This window comes from Microcebus murinus, chromosome 15 (assembly GCF_040939455.1).
Source record: "Microcebus murinus isolate Inina chromosome 15, M.murinus_Inina_mat1.0, whole genome shotgun sequence".
Taxonomy (NCBI): Eukaryota; Metazoa; Chordata; class Mammalia; order Primates; family Cheirogaleidae; genus Microcebus; species Microcebus murinus.
In genome coordinates, this window is record NC_134118.1 from 17,176,635 (window position 1) to 17,191,814 (window position 15,180).

At 40.9% G+C, this 15,180-nt stretch overlaps 1 protein-coding gene and 1 pseudogene across 1 annotated transcript in view; both read right to left on the reverse strand.

Annotated features, from left to right (window-relative positions):
- Nucleotides 1-1,032: 1,032 nt before the first annotated feature.
- On the reverse strand, nt 1,033-3,167 carry LOC105865162 (nucleotide triphosphate diphosphatase NUDT15 pseudogene; annotated as a pseudogene).
- A 4,404-nt stretch (nt 3,168-7,571) lies between these two features.
- The window catches only part of KIF13A (kinesin family member 13A), a 198,487-nt gene continuing 190,878 nt past the window's right edge, over nt 7,572-15,180 (reverse strand). The window contains 2 exon segments of the mRNA XM_020280123.2: nt 7,572-9,149; nt 9,151-9,948. Coding sequence (XP_020135712.2) covers nt 9,111-9,149; nt 9,151-9,948 — 837 coding nt within the window. The 3' untranslated portion in view covers nt 7,572-9,110.

Genomic DNA, 15,180 nt, shown 5'->3' on the forward strand with positions numbered 1-15,180 from the left:
GGCATGGAAGCTCCATATCCCTTCCCCCCGCCTTGCCCTGTGCATCTCTTCGTCCGCATCCTTTGTAATATCCTTTAGAATCAACTGGTGAAGTTAAGTGTTTCCCTGAGTTCTGTGAGCTGCTCTGGCAAATTAATCAAAGCCACGGAAGGGGTCATGGGAATCCCGATTTCTAGCAAGTGAGTCAAAAGCACAGGTGAAACAACCTGAGGCTTGCGACTGGCAGTGGAAGTGGGGGGCAGTCTTGTGGGACTGAGCCCTCCACCTATGGGATCTGACGCTTCTCCAGGGAGGTGGGTTTCAGAATTGAATTGGAGGACACCCAGCTGGTGTCCAGAGTATGGGGAATCCCCCGCCCCCATTTGGTCTCAGAAGTGTTCTGGGTTGATTGTTGAGCAAGAAAATAGAAAAAAAAAAGAAAAGAAAAGAAACCACTTGTTTTATCCCCTCTATGTCATCAATTACAGGTTTTTTTGTTTTTTAATTTGGGAGGTGAGCTCAACATTACAGAGAACCACAGTGCTAGTGTTACTGTAGTAAGTGCAAGGCTTAATACAAAAAGCTTTCTACGTGATTGTGCATACTTTTCTCTTTATAGCTCTTGGTCCAGAAAAGTAGAGAGCGAGAAAGAATCTCTTATTCGATTACATTTTAAGACTTTCTAATTACATGACCAGAAAGCTTTACTTTTTAAATAAAGCTTAATCATGTAATTAGTTGTCTTGTTTTTTCTTTTTTTGAGACAGAGTCTTGCTTTGTTGCCCAGGCTAGAGTGCCGTGGTGTCAGCCTAGTTCACAGCAACCTCAAACTCCTGGGCTCAAGCGATCCTCCTGACTCAGCCTCCCGAGTAGCTGGGACTACAGGCATGTGCCACCATGCCTGGCTAATTTTTTTCTATATATATTAGTTGGCCAATTAATTTCTTTCTATTTATAGTAGAGATAGGGTCTTGCTCTTGCTCAGGCTGGTTTCGAACTCCGGAATCGAGCAATCCACCCGCCTTGGCCGCCCAGAGTGCTAGGATTACAGGCGTGAGCCACTGGCGCCCGGCCTGTCTTGTTTTTTTCAACATTGTTCTAAAGCTTAAATATTTTAATTTTAAAAACAATTATTGGCTGGAACAGTATAATTTAGTAGAAGATAGTATCTTGCCCTATCTAATCCTAAAGGATTTTTTTTTTTTTAGTGAGAACAGTGGCATTGTTTTACATTTTTACGAATCTCTTTAACGTCTGATTTATTAGAAGAAAGCTGGATTCTCACTTCTGCTTTTGCTTTCAGTCTGTTAAAGTATCACACATCAGGTAGCCTCTGGAAAACTCCATACACTCATGAAAGAATGAGAGTGAAAAAGATAATCAATGTCTTATTATAACAATAGCTTTGACCTTGAATACCCTTGAAATGTTCCTTAGGACACGCAGACCACACATTGAGAACCAATGCTGTAGTCTAATTTCCTCATTTTACATATAAAGTCACTGGATGTCAGAGACAATAAGTGAGGAATCCAAAATCACCCAGCCAGCTAATGGTAGGATACAGATCTTAGATGGTTTGTCTCATTTCTCTTGGTTTAGGTTCTCAATCAGAAACCCTAATGCCTTGGCCTTTTCTCTACAGCTGCATAGACTGTAACAATATATTATCAAAAAAACCCCAAAAAAACCTTTCTTAAATAAATGAGAGGAAAATCAACACACTTAATAAATTCTGCATTAAGCAAACTGTGTTTGAATTTGAATTATGGTATTTGAATTAGGATCTATATTTGAACTGAAACGTTAAGGCAAATTCTGTTGCATCCTACTCCGTACAAGTTGGTAATGACAAACCACACAGCAAATATCATAAATATGCAAAGCAGATTAACCACAGAATCACTATTTATCATATGGTGTGTGTCAGAAATGCAATTCAATGACATATTCCAGAAAACTTTTCTCAAGTACTGACTGAAAGGGTAGTGGGTACTTTAAGAGGCTGTAAATATTCCCCTAGTTACATGTTGCAGAAGAATTAAAAAAAAAAAGAGATTGTAAATAAATTAGCAATCACAGGGAACTTTTTAGATTAAATGGAATTTTGAAATGTAGCTATTTTTTATTCTCTAGACCTTATTTTTATCTTTTTTTTTTTTTTTTTTAAATCAAGGAATCTTCTTGGTCACCTAGAGATAATTTCCTTTGTATCCTATCAGATGGTTCAAATCTTCTTTAAATGGATCATACTCTTGTTCCTTTAAACAACCTAGTGTCCAGAGACACTGGTTTAGTGGAGGAAAATTCTTCCCAAGGAACCCCACTCCCTGCTTTCATTTTTTTCAGGGTCTACTTTCTTTGGTTCTAAATCATGACTCACGTTCACCTCTCCTTTCATTAACAGAGTGACATAATGGTATCCTCTTTCGCAATGACAGAATTCACAACCTAGGCAAAGCGAACATCTTTTAGGTGAAGAGCTGCTTCTTCCTCGGTTTCCTTTTGAGTGCATTCTTCCCAGCTCTCCCTGAACTCCAGATGACCCCCAGGAATTTGGAAGCTGCCAGTTCCAAATGACCTTTTCCTCTTCCCCAGAGGACTCAACGAGGATTCCTGCAGCTGGTCACCACTACTCCCACTCCGGCCACTGCCTTCGTGTGGGCACACACAGCTTGAGCCATAACCTTAAAGGTATTTTTATAAAGTTATTCTTTCCACAAGTCGGTGCCTTAGAAACACAGGGCTAGGCCAGGCATGGTGGCTCACGCCTGTAATCCTAGCACTCTGGGAGGCCAAGGTGGGCGGATTGCTCAAGGTCAGGAGTTCGAAACCAGCCAGAGCAAGACCCCGTCTCTACTAAAAATAGAAATTAATTGACCAACTAAAAACATATATATATATAAAAAAAGAAACACAAGGCTATATTTTTGTTATGATAAAATGTGTGTCCAAAAAGCCATAGGATTGCTCAAGTTCAGGAGTTCGAAACCAGCCTGAGCGAGACCCCGTCTCTACCAAAAATAGAAATAAATTAATTGACCAACTAAAAATATATATACAAAAAATTAGCCTGGCATGGTGGCGCATGCCTGTAGTCCCAGCTACTCGGGAGGCTGAGGCAGGAGGATTGCTGAGGCCCGGAGATTGAGGTTGCTGTGAGCCAGGCTGACGCCACGCCACTCATTCTAGCCTGGGCAACAAAGTGAGACTCTGTCTCAAAAAAAAAAAAAAAAGTCAATACCCAAAGAAGGTGAGAAGATAAAGCATGTGAATAAGTCTGACAGGAAAAAACACTTCCAGGCATAGGGAACAGTCATGACAAAAACAATGAGGTAAAAATGTCCCTGGGCTGGGCGAGGTGGCTCTCGCCTATAATCCTAGCACTCTGGGAGGCCGAGGTGGGCGGATTGCTCAAGGTCAGGAGTTTGAAACCAGCCTGAGCAAGAGCGAGACCCCATCTCTACTAAAAATAGAAAGAAATTAATTGACCAACTAAAATATATATATACAAAAAATTAGCTGGGCATGGTGGCACATGCCTATAGTCCCAGCTAATCGGGAGGCTGAGGCAATAGGATTCCTTGAGCCCAGGAGATTGAGGTTGCTGTGAGCTAGGCTGACGCCACAGCACTCACTCTAGCCTGGGCAACAGAGTGAGACTCTGTCTCAAAAAATAAATAAATAAATAAATAAATAAATAAATAAATAAATAAATAAATAAATAAATAAATAAATAAATAAACAAAAAGCCATAAACAAGGCCGGGCGCGGTGGCTCAGGCCTGTAATCCTAGCACTCTGGGAGGCCGAGGCGGGTGGATTGCTCCAGGTCAGGAGTTAGAAACCAGCCTGAGCAGGAGCGAGACCCCGTCTCTACTATAAAAAGAAAAGAAATTAATTGGCCAACTAATATATATAGAAAAAATTAGCCGGGCATGGTGGCACATGCCTGTAGTCCCAGCTACTCGGGAGGCTGAGGCAGCAGGATTGCTTGAGTCCAGGAGTTTGAGGTTGCTGTGAGCTAGGCTGACGCCACGGCACTCACTCTAGCCTGGGCAACAAAGCGAGACTCTGTCTCAAAAACAAAAGGCCATAAACAAATGTGACGACACTGGTAATATGGTACTTTGGAAATTAACTATTAAACACATGCCTATTTTAACTATCCAGTAAAATATGTCCTACAACCAGTTTGTTTTCTTAGTCATAATGATAAATAACAATGTCAGTGACCTGAATACCATTGGTTTCACACTAATAAGGGGAATGATGATTATACATTTTCTCTTGAACTATATTTTTAGTTGTCATCATTTAAATATTAAATAGCCGTTTTCCTCTCCCTGGCCCCACTCTGTAAAATTCAAATAAGTTTTGGGTTTCTTTATTGGCCCCCTCTCTAATTGCTCCTGGAAGTCTATATAAGGCACTCTTCTGCCCAGCATAGGCTAGATCTAATTATTGGCAACCTCAGAAAAGCTTTTGTGAACTGAGATTTTTCTGAAAAGATTCTCTAATAATATCATTTTTAGATAAAACTTCCAAAGTATGCCATCTTTAGACACTATTTCACAGGTGGCAGGGTCCTGCTACTTGCCGTAAAGATTTAAGCACTGTGAACAGGGATTAACACACCATGTTCCACCTGCTCCAGATGCCTCCCCCCATGGGACGATGGTCAGTCTAGAACTTGTGACACTCACCACATACTTCTGCCCTCTGAAGGTGCCCTGTCCTCCCTTCATGAGGTCTGGCCCTCTGCGACACGCCATCAGGGAGAGCACAGAGAGACTGATGGAAGAGTGGGCTGAACCCTGGCTTTGCCACCTCTCCAGGATGAACCTGTGCCTCAGTTTCCCATTTGTCAAATACTTAATAACAGTAGCACCTATGGCATCATTGCTATGAGGATCAATAATAATAAATATCAAATGTTTGGAATAGCGCCTAGTACACAGTAAACTTTCAGTAAATGTTAGCTGATGGTATTATTGTCTAACACTACAGGGGCTTGTATACATACAAATATGGCATGTATACATATGTATACCATGTATCTATTTGTATACAAACAGATCTGAAACCAGTGGCAGGATTATTAAAGACAAACAATTGATGTTTTAAAATCTGAATTAGACAGTCTGTATTCTAAAACACACACAGAAATCTGTACCAATTAAATACAATAAAGTTGAATGGGGATATAAATTACAGTTTTTTCTTTTTTTTAAACGGACAATAGTAAAATACTACAGTCAGCTCACTATACACAAAAACCATGAACAGCAGCTTTTCATTACAGTTTCCGATATCTTACTCATTTACTGATGCCAAGAACTCAAAGAAAAAAGGTACAGCAGGCTGTACCCCATTCTCTCACTCTTGCTCTCACATGTTTGTAGCTGTACACCCAGGCCAATTATACAGGCATCTACAGAATAGGTACAGAAAGGACTTTTCATACACACGGTCCTTCAAAATCTCCGTTCATAGGAGAACTTTACAAATGAAGACAACAACAGCAGAGTCATCTGTATTCGATCATCTCTTGCAAACATGGTAAAGTATGAACTGGGTAACTTTATGGCTCAGTCCATCTCTTCAGCATTTCCCAGAACCAAGCAAAATAACAACAGCAAAACCACACCACAGTGAAACCTACCAATCCAAAACAAAACCATTAAAAAAAAAACCCAAAAAAACCCAAATCGACACCCCTCCCATCCCACCCCACCCCAACCCAACCGGTGGCTGTCCTTGTGTTTTCTGACAGTAATACTGCTCTCTGCATTCCACCTGCCCGCCTGGGCTGACCCAAGGGACAGGAAGCTCCAGAGTCAGAGCTCCAGTCACTGTCAACAGGTTGTAATACAATGTCAAGTCAGTAGGTGCTGGGCCAGGTGGAAGACCAAAGATTGTAGCCGTGAGATTTCTCAGTGTGCTTATGAAACAAAGGACAGAGACGGGCAGCACAGGAAGTATGGCACCAAACTTGCGGTCAGACATATTATGTTCACACAAAACAACAGTGGACAGCAAAAACGTTCAGTCTTACGTCAGTTCTTTGGTTATAAAGAACAGTATGCTGTAACCTTCTCTGCAAAGAGGGATTTGCGAGCTCATTCTTAGGCAAAATATTTTTCATCTGCTCATGTATAAGAGATCATCCAAGTTGTTTTGTAACGAAGTCCAGTACCTTATGATTTCCTAAAAATCACCGTTATCTGCATTTTAGTGTGCAGCCATGTCTGCCTCCGAACAGACATACTATAGATACACATTTCATATACATAATATATATTATTTATAAAAAAAAACAAATTAGAGCATTGACTCCAGATTCTACAGTAAGAATTGATTAAAACTGTACAAGAATAAAGTTTGTTTGAATCTGTAGAGGTTTCTACACAGTGGAGGTGTGTAGTAAGTGCAAACAAAAATACTGTCACTTAGTTAATCCAGGATTTTCAGTTCTCTTGCTTTCTGAAAAAAGCAGAGGCTGCTGATTCACCCAAGTGACAAAGTGCCGCTTCTCCCGCCGGGGAAGGGAAAGGAGGTGGCCCAGGAAGCACATGGCTTGGCTTCTCCAGCCTCTGGTCTGAGGTTCAGCTGGGCGGCAGCATGTTGCAAAGATGGGCTGGTGCTTTCCCAAGGTGGCCTGAGGAGGAAGTGCTCGCTGCCTTTCACCGTGGGGCCGTGGCTCCCTGGAATGCAGAGGCTGGTGAGTTCAAGCTTCTCAGCCCCACCTGCCCCCCCACCCCACGACAGAACCCACCCTGGGCCCAGACCACACTCCCCCCAAGAAAGGGGCTCTTCCTAAAGCGACCCACAGGAGTGGGTTTATTATGGAATCCAGTGCTGGAATTCATACTATACACATCCCGGGGTGAAATTTCTAGGAAAAATCATGATAGCAACACTCGAAGTTAAAAAAAAAAGTTATTTCTGGACCCATGCTCTTAAGTCATTTCAGGGTTAGAGCAACAGTCCAATTTTAGTACCTGAAAAGTTCTCAAATACATTTTAATACTGTCAAAACAATGTATTATTTTTTTTAAAATTTAGAGACAGAATCTTGCTCTGTTGCCCAGGCTGGAGAGCAATGTGTGACTGTGGCTCACAGCGGCCTGGAACACTTGGGCTCAAGAGATTCTTCCACGGTGGCCTCCCAAAGTACTGGGATGGCAGGCGTGTGAAAACAACTTACCAAAACTAATGTAACAAAAATACTAACACAAAATTTTTTAAAGGAAAAAAATCCCAAGCCGGGTGCGGTGGCTCACGCCTGTAATCCTAGCACTCTGGGAGGCCGAGGCGGGAGGATTGCTTGAGGTCATGAGTTTGAAACCTGTCTGAGCAAGAGCAAGACCCCGTCTCTACTATATAAAAATAGAAAGAAATTAATTGGCAAACTAATATACATAGAAAAAATTAGCCGGGCATGGTGGCACATGCCTGTAGTCCCAGCTACTTGGGAGGCTGAGGCAGCAGGATTGCCTGAGCCCAGGAGTTTGAGGTTGCTGTGAGCTAGGCTGACGCCACGGCACTCACTCTAGCCTGGGCAACAAAGCGAGACTCTGTCTCAAAAAAAAAAAAAAAAAAAATCCCCATAATTCCATCATCTTGCTACAGCAAACAGTTCTGTAAATCCCACTTTTAAACCAAGCTCTCTGGCAGGGACATGCTATTCTGCAAACTTCTGAAACATAAACTTTTTCTATCTGTTGCCCCTCTTCCCTCTTCTCTGGCCCTCAGACACCAGAGTGGAAAACCTAATTTGTGAAAACCTAATTTCCCCTGCTCCACCTCCCATGAAGCAAAATCACAGGGGTGGAGAGCAGTGAGTCCTGGGAATTTGAGTTTTTAAGAGGCGTCCTCCTCTACTGACCCCCTACCACTCAGTGAGTCTGTTGCACATTTAGGTTTGTGAAACAAACTTAATTCTTAGGGTGAAGAATGAAAGAGGCTTTAACACGGCCTTCTTGAACAAGGACGGAAAAGCTGGCACAGACCAGCCATGCAGATTCTGCTTCAACCCGTGTAAAGGAAGATGCACGTTTTGCTCACAAGAACAGTGGCGAGTGACTACCATCATTCTTCTGTTGGGCAAAGAAGTCTTTTTCTTCTTGTAAGAGATGACTGTTTAGGTTTCGGCCGTTTATTAATGAGTACGCCACATAAAAGACACACGCTGAAATGTTAAGGCCCAGTAAGGAAAGCAGGGAGGAAAGCCATTACTCTGGAATAACTTTCTCAGCAAAACAAAGGGATTGAGTGGCACCATGATTATCTTAGCCTTCAACAAGGCTCTTTCTAGTTCTGTTAGCTCTTTGTTTCGCTAAGCTGTGGCTCTCCCATGCCTCCTGCACAGCCATGGGGCCAAGAAAGTGAATGTGAAAGGAAAGAAACTGTGGTGCTCAGAAGTGGATAATCTCTTATTCACATCATTTTCTGTTTGCCTTAGGAATATTAGCAAAACTCCATTTTGTTCCAATTAGAAGATTTACCCGTATTAAAACCAACCTGGGTGACTTCCAAAGCCCAAACGTTAATTGCTCAGGGAATTCACCTGTGCCTCCCTAAGGCACTTTTCCACTCATAGGTATCAAATTACTTTATTTTACCCATTCTGTGACATATATGTTCTTCTCCCCACCTTACATCTTTGAAATTGGGGTGTGTCTTATAACTGCCGATTTTTTCTTTCTTATTCCCTCTAATCCAATATGACTGGTATTTTCTTCCTTAATGATACATAAAATAAAGGCATTTAGTAATCAAAGGAATCACACATTTGATGAAATATGGTAGATGCTACCAGAATTCTTTGGGATAGCCAGTAACCAACCATCTCAGGGAATGAATATGAGATCGACTGATCTTTATCCATCTGAACACTTTATTCAACACCAACCCACGTGTCAGATAAAAAATTCACTGGTCCTATCTATTTCATGGTTCCACTCTGGTTCCCAAAGCAGACCTGCTCTGCCACAGAGTCTGAGCTGGGTGGGATGTGACCTGCTGCCCAGTGGGCTCATCTTCCTTGTCAGAGACATCTGAATGAATCTCTCCTACCAAGCGATGGTGGTGAAGGGCCTCTGGGGATTGGTGTGCAGTCAGGCGTGCTCACGGACAGCACGGAACCCAAAGGGCTGTCTCTGGAATTTATTACCTTGTCATCCTCTAAGTTGGAATGCAGCTGGACAGGGTCCTGGGGCCCATCGGAGACACACCTGCTATCCATTTTATTTGGTAGGTTCCTCCTACCCGAAAGCTCTCCAGCAGAGGAATCTGTCAAACCGTCAAAATCTTTGCCATCTGACACCCCCATGAACTCTGTGAAAGAATGGTCCTCAAGGATGTTAGTGGTGTGTTCTACTGTCACCTCCCCCGGGCAGAATTCTCTGGCCGGCTGGCCACTTTTGCTGGGGCAGGCATCTAGTTCCGAACACGAGTCAGTCCTGCACAGCATCTTGGAGTTTTTCTCAGGAATGCTCTGGGATGATGGGCTCCCTTTGGCTAAGGCACTGTTTTCTTTGAGTGGCACCATGATTATCTTGTCCTTTACCAAGCCTCTTTCTACTTCCGTCAACTCTCTGTTTGATGACGGCCTGAAATCCTGTCCAAGCGATGGGCCAGAGTGCTCAGTGGAGTCTGCATCCTTCATCTGAATGGCCAGCTGATCTGAGCTGTCGCTGGAAGGGACTGCCATGTCAGACAGCGTGGCATTGGAGGCACTGTGGGAAAAGTAGCCACTGGTAATACTGCTGGTGGTAGGGCTACGGGACACTTCTTTCTCCAAGACCCGTGAGTTTGTCAAATCTACTTTAGAAGCAAACCATTCCCTGTTCTCCAAGCTGGCGTTGTAAACGCTGAAGTCAGCAAACTCCACAGGTACATAAGGCTGTGAATTTATCAGCTTCCTGTTAATAGCTTCCAGCTCATTTTCCTCTTCCTCGGAGTCCTATAAAAATGAAGCAAAAGTCAGTCATTAGCTCCTTGTAGCAATTGTATTGGTGAGACAAGTTTTAAATACTTTAGTAAAGGTATTCACATTCACGTGTTCTGTGTTTTTTGTTTTTCTTTCCAAGTTTGGTCGAATCTTGCCACCTATTGTAGACATAGGTATATCAGTATTTTCAGAGACCTGTGAATTTAAACCCCTCCATACCTAATATGAAGGACATTTATTTCTTCCATGCTCACTTGCTGCTAATTAGAAACCTTTCCTTCCCTGGTGTAGGAGAAAGGATAGAACGGAAATGCAGTGGATTTTTTATTAGCTACTCAGGATTAGTTTTCAGCTGTGATGTTTTCTCTTTTTCTCATTAAAATGAACAGAGGGACAGCAAGAAACAGAAGAGCCACTCCTTCATTTGTTCTTACAATCTTCACCTTGGGAAGCAAAGTGCAGGTAGTTAAGGTAATTTGAAAAAGTTTCTGAGCTATTTTACAGGGGAAAGAGGCAGGAAAATAAAGACCCCAACAGCAAACAGGCAAAGAATACAATTTCAACACCGATTCTTAGGATTATACTATACATTATAAGGCTGTAAAATACTAACAATCACAGTTTTCTAGAGTTTTTGACAAGCATGGCTAGAGGAACTGGCTAGAAGATCAGAAGGACAGATAGTGAGGCTTAAATGAAAATCTCCTTCCTCAAATTGTTTTTGAACCCTGTTTATAAAGCTTGGTAAATACATGAAAAAAATGCATGCCATCAATTCCCCAATCTCTCTCCAAACGAATGATTCTTTTATTTTAGTTATTTATTTTTTTGAGACAGAGTCTCACTCTGTTGCCCGGGCTAGAGTGCCATGGCGTCAGCCTAGCTCACAGCAACCTCAAACTCCTGGGCTCCAGTGATCCTCCTGCCTCAGCTTCCCAAGTAGCTGGGACTACAGGCATGCGCCACCATGCCTAATTTTTTCTATTTTTAATTGTTTGGCTAATTTCTTTCTATTTTTTGTAGAGATGGGGTCTCGCTCTTGCTCAGGCTGGTCTGGAACTCCTGAACTCAAGCAATCCTCCCACCTCGGCCTCCCAGAGTGCTAGGATTATGGGTGTATGCCACAGTGCCTGGCCTGATTCTTTTATATTTGGTAGAAAAACATGGGGGTATTTTATGTTCAAATAAAATAAATGATATGCTATCTAGTTAACTTCATAAACATCCAATGAAATTGCAAATATTCCTCTAAAAATGTGACTTCCTTTTTATGTAAAAACATTTTAAATTCACACATAATAATTGTACATACTTATGGGTACACAGCAATGTTTCAATACATTTTATACAACTGTATGGTAATTAGCGTATCCATCATCTCAAATATTAATATTCATCATTACTTTGTGTTGGGAAGATTCATATCCTCCTTCTAGCTATTTGAAACTATATAATACATTAACTATAGTCATCCTACAGTGGGACAGAACATTAGAGCTCATTCCCCCTATCTAGCTGTAATTTGTATCCTTTAAAAAATCTCTTCCAATCCCCCTTTCCTCCTTCCTTACCCAGACTCTAGTATCCTCTGTTCTACTTTATACTTCTACAAGATCAACTTTTGTTTGGCATCCATAAAATGTGACTCTCATTCAAAAAATATACATGGAGCACCCACTATGTGCTAGCCATTGTCCTAAGACTTGAGAATACTAATGCTAAGCAAAACACAGACATGGTCCCTCCCTTAGGGAGTTACAACTTTGGGTCCTTGCTCTTAGAATAATCCTGGACTCCGCATGGGTGGATAAAACTTTCATTCAAAGTAGAACTGAGACCTCGAAAATAGTTAGTTTTTTTTCATTGGTCATCTGGTTTAACAAGCTAATTGAAACAACTATACAGTTATAACTAGGTGATTATAGAGACCTGGGACCTGGCCAGGTACAGTGGCTCACACCTGTAATCCTAGCACTTTGGGAGGCTGAGGCAGGAAGATTGCTTGAGGTCAGGAGTTCGAGACCAGCCTGAGAAAGACTGAGATTCCCGTCTCTGCTAAAAATAGAAAAATTAACTGGGTGTGGTGGTGTGTACCTGTAGTCCCAGCTACTTGGGAAGCTGAGGCAGTAGGGTCACCTGAGCCCAGAAGTTTGAGGTTGCAGTCAGCTATGATGATGACACCACACTCTAGCCTGGGAGATAGAGTGAGACTCTGTCTAAAATAAAACAAAACAAAACAAAAACCAAAAAACAAAACAAGACCTGGAACCAAAACAGCAGTCTTACTCATTAAAGTTGCATTTTAATTGAGGGGTAGGAGGAGGAGATATCTTCAGATGTGTCAAATGCTTGTTCAGCAAGGAACATAAATTTCACCTGTTGAATTTTATAGTAGTATTTTCTTTTGTATCTCAAGATGCTAAACACCTCAACAATAGTTTAATACTCTTTTCAACGCTTCTCAGTTTTAAAAATAATTTAGTTTTAACAACTCAGTTTTAAAAATGTATTTGCATATGAACGTTTAAAGAAATCGGTAATTTTCTTTTTGTATTTTTCTTTTTTGAGACAGAGTCTCACTCTGTTACATGGGCTAGAGTGCTGTGGCATCAGCCTACTCACAGCAACCTCAAACTCCTGGGCTCAAGCGATCCTCCTGCCTCAGCCTGGCTAATTTTTTCTAGTTTTAGTAGAGACAGGGTCTCAAGCTTGTTGAGGTTGGTCTTGAATTCCTGACCTCAAGCAATCCTCCCGCCTTGGCCTCCCAGAGTGCTAGGATTACAAGCATGAGCCAAAGTGCCCAGCTGTAATCAGTAATCTTAATTCCTTGGCTATTAATCAAAGGTGAGTATCAAATATCAGTGATAAAGTTCCTGAAATTAGCAAAGCAAAATTTTTGGCAACAGTAACCTATTCCCATCTTATCTTTAGCCATGTTCTAAATTAAGAAGTACTATTAAAAAGAGGGTGGGTGGAGAGTTCTTTCTCTGGGTTGAGGGGTTGTTGGTAATGGAACAAAGACTGAACAGAATTGTCGGAATCAGTAGCCTTTGCCTAATTTTTTAGATTCTCTATTTGTCATGTTTAGACTCAAAATTGAATTTCAAATGTATCTCTTATATTTCCTTTTGATTTAAGCTGGCAAATAAACATAATTCTCCAAGTTCACAGTACATGCCATAATTAATTACTAAAAAGTTATTTGTTGCGAGGAAAACCAAATTTGAAGATAAGAATTAGTAAATAGGGCTCTTTTTATGCCCGAAGTTATTTCTTCTCAAAACCGAGGAAAGGCTTGTCAACCTAAAATACAATTTTGCTGAATAAAATATGTAACCGTGAGTTTAATGAGTAGAAATAGGTATAAATTTATTAAACTTACAAAGATAAAAAGTTATTCCTATCTAGAGAGCTTCTGGGTAGAAAGAAAAAAAAAAAAAGTTATTCCTAAAGGAGTAGAATCACCTTAGTAAAATTGAAGAGTCTACAAAACTCTAAGAGATTAAGTTCAAGGAGGGAGGAGTTCACAGTTATGCCCTTAAAAGAGTGGGGAAAATGACCCAAAAGCCCAAAGGGAAAGGCTGAAGCAGTAGGGACAACTTATTCCAGAAAAATGAAAACTGAGTAGAGATTAAACATTTTCCAACATTTAAAAGGACCCTGAAAGGTTACTGAGTAATTGCATACAAGGAGAAAAGAAAGGACTTAATTGGCTTAAACTGTATGTTGAGGGAGTTTGGTTAGATAGACTTTTTATACCAGAAACATCATTTCTAAACTAAGCACCTTCCTATGATGTCTTTTTTTTTTTTTTTTCCTATGATGTCTTAAGGACAAAAAGAATTAAAACCCTACCTAAAAGTGGAGCAGGGAGTCAAGTTCTCAAGCTTCTCTATAGCTATAGTCTTCAGGATTTGATTTTTGTGATTTAACTTATGCAGCTGATATTCACCTATAGATAAAAACACTTTGATTTTAAAAAGGGATCAAAACCTACATTAAATCAGTGACTCTTTGCAAGGAGTTTCACTTAATTAATGCAATTTCCACTCTCACTATAATCAGGTCTGTGCTGCCTACTAGAGAGACAGTGTGTTTTCAGAACTGTATCAGCCAAGGCTCTCAGTGTTTCTGTCCATGGTACTGAGGGGAGCACAGAACTTTGTGAGAAGAGCAGCAGCAGGACATACTGGAACTACCCTATCTTTGGAAGCACCTGAAGTCACTGGAGTCCCTCCAATTATCCTGAAGGATGGGGCTCTCTGTTCTTATGCTCTCATTAACTATAAGACCTTGAGCAAGTTGCTCAACAATTCTAGACCTTTGTTTCTTCTTCTGTAAAACAAAAGGAATAAACCACATTCTGTCTATGCAAGCCCTAAGAGAGGGGTAGTATGGATACCATGGAAAGAAAAATCACTGACTTTTTGTTACCTTCTATGCTTCATGACACAAAAGACACAAAAAGACTCCAAAAAGACTCTTCATGACACAAAAAGACTCCAAAGGCATATTATTGCCTTTATCTTATCTATACTAGGCATGATATATCTTATAGACATCGATATATCTTCCCAAATTGATCAGACAACAAAATACAGCTTTCGGAATCAAGCACAGCCATATTTCATATAGTATATTTTATATGAAATCACGGAAGTTACTATGGTAATTAGGTGGGTTAAAAAATAACAGGAACACAATCTTGGTATTATTTCCCAAGAATGATTTCAACCACTCTTGATCAGTACGAAACCACTGAACCACTCTGATTTTTCAAGAGTGGAAAATGAGAGAGAGTTAGGCACAAAGCAAGAAAACAGTTTATACCTATTTAATATAGAGGAAATAAAATTGAAGTTTCCCAAAGAGGAATTAGAACCTCAGGTCATGCCAGCAAAGGAGGAGAAGGAAAAAAAAAAAAATAGAACCTTAGGTCAAACAAGCAATGAACTTAAACTCTACCAGAACATCCTGAAAAACAGTTCTCTGGAATAAACAGTCCAATAGCCTCAGAGATGAAGAGTGCTCAGCAAGCCAGTTTTACAAGGAGAGTAGAGGCAGCTCTTTCAAGTAAGATCCCAGCAATAAAAACAATTCCATCAAATCCTACCTAGTGTATTTCATGATACCTGCAGTCACATAGGGTCTAACTGCTGCTTGAGTCTTTCTGGGTGAAGAGAATCTGGTCCCATCCTACCCTCTGCTAGCTGAAAGTCCTGAGATGGGTTTTATTTTCAAATA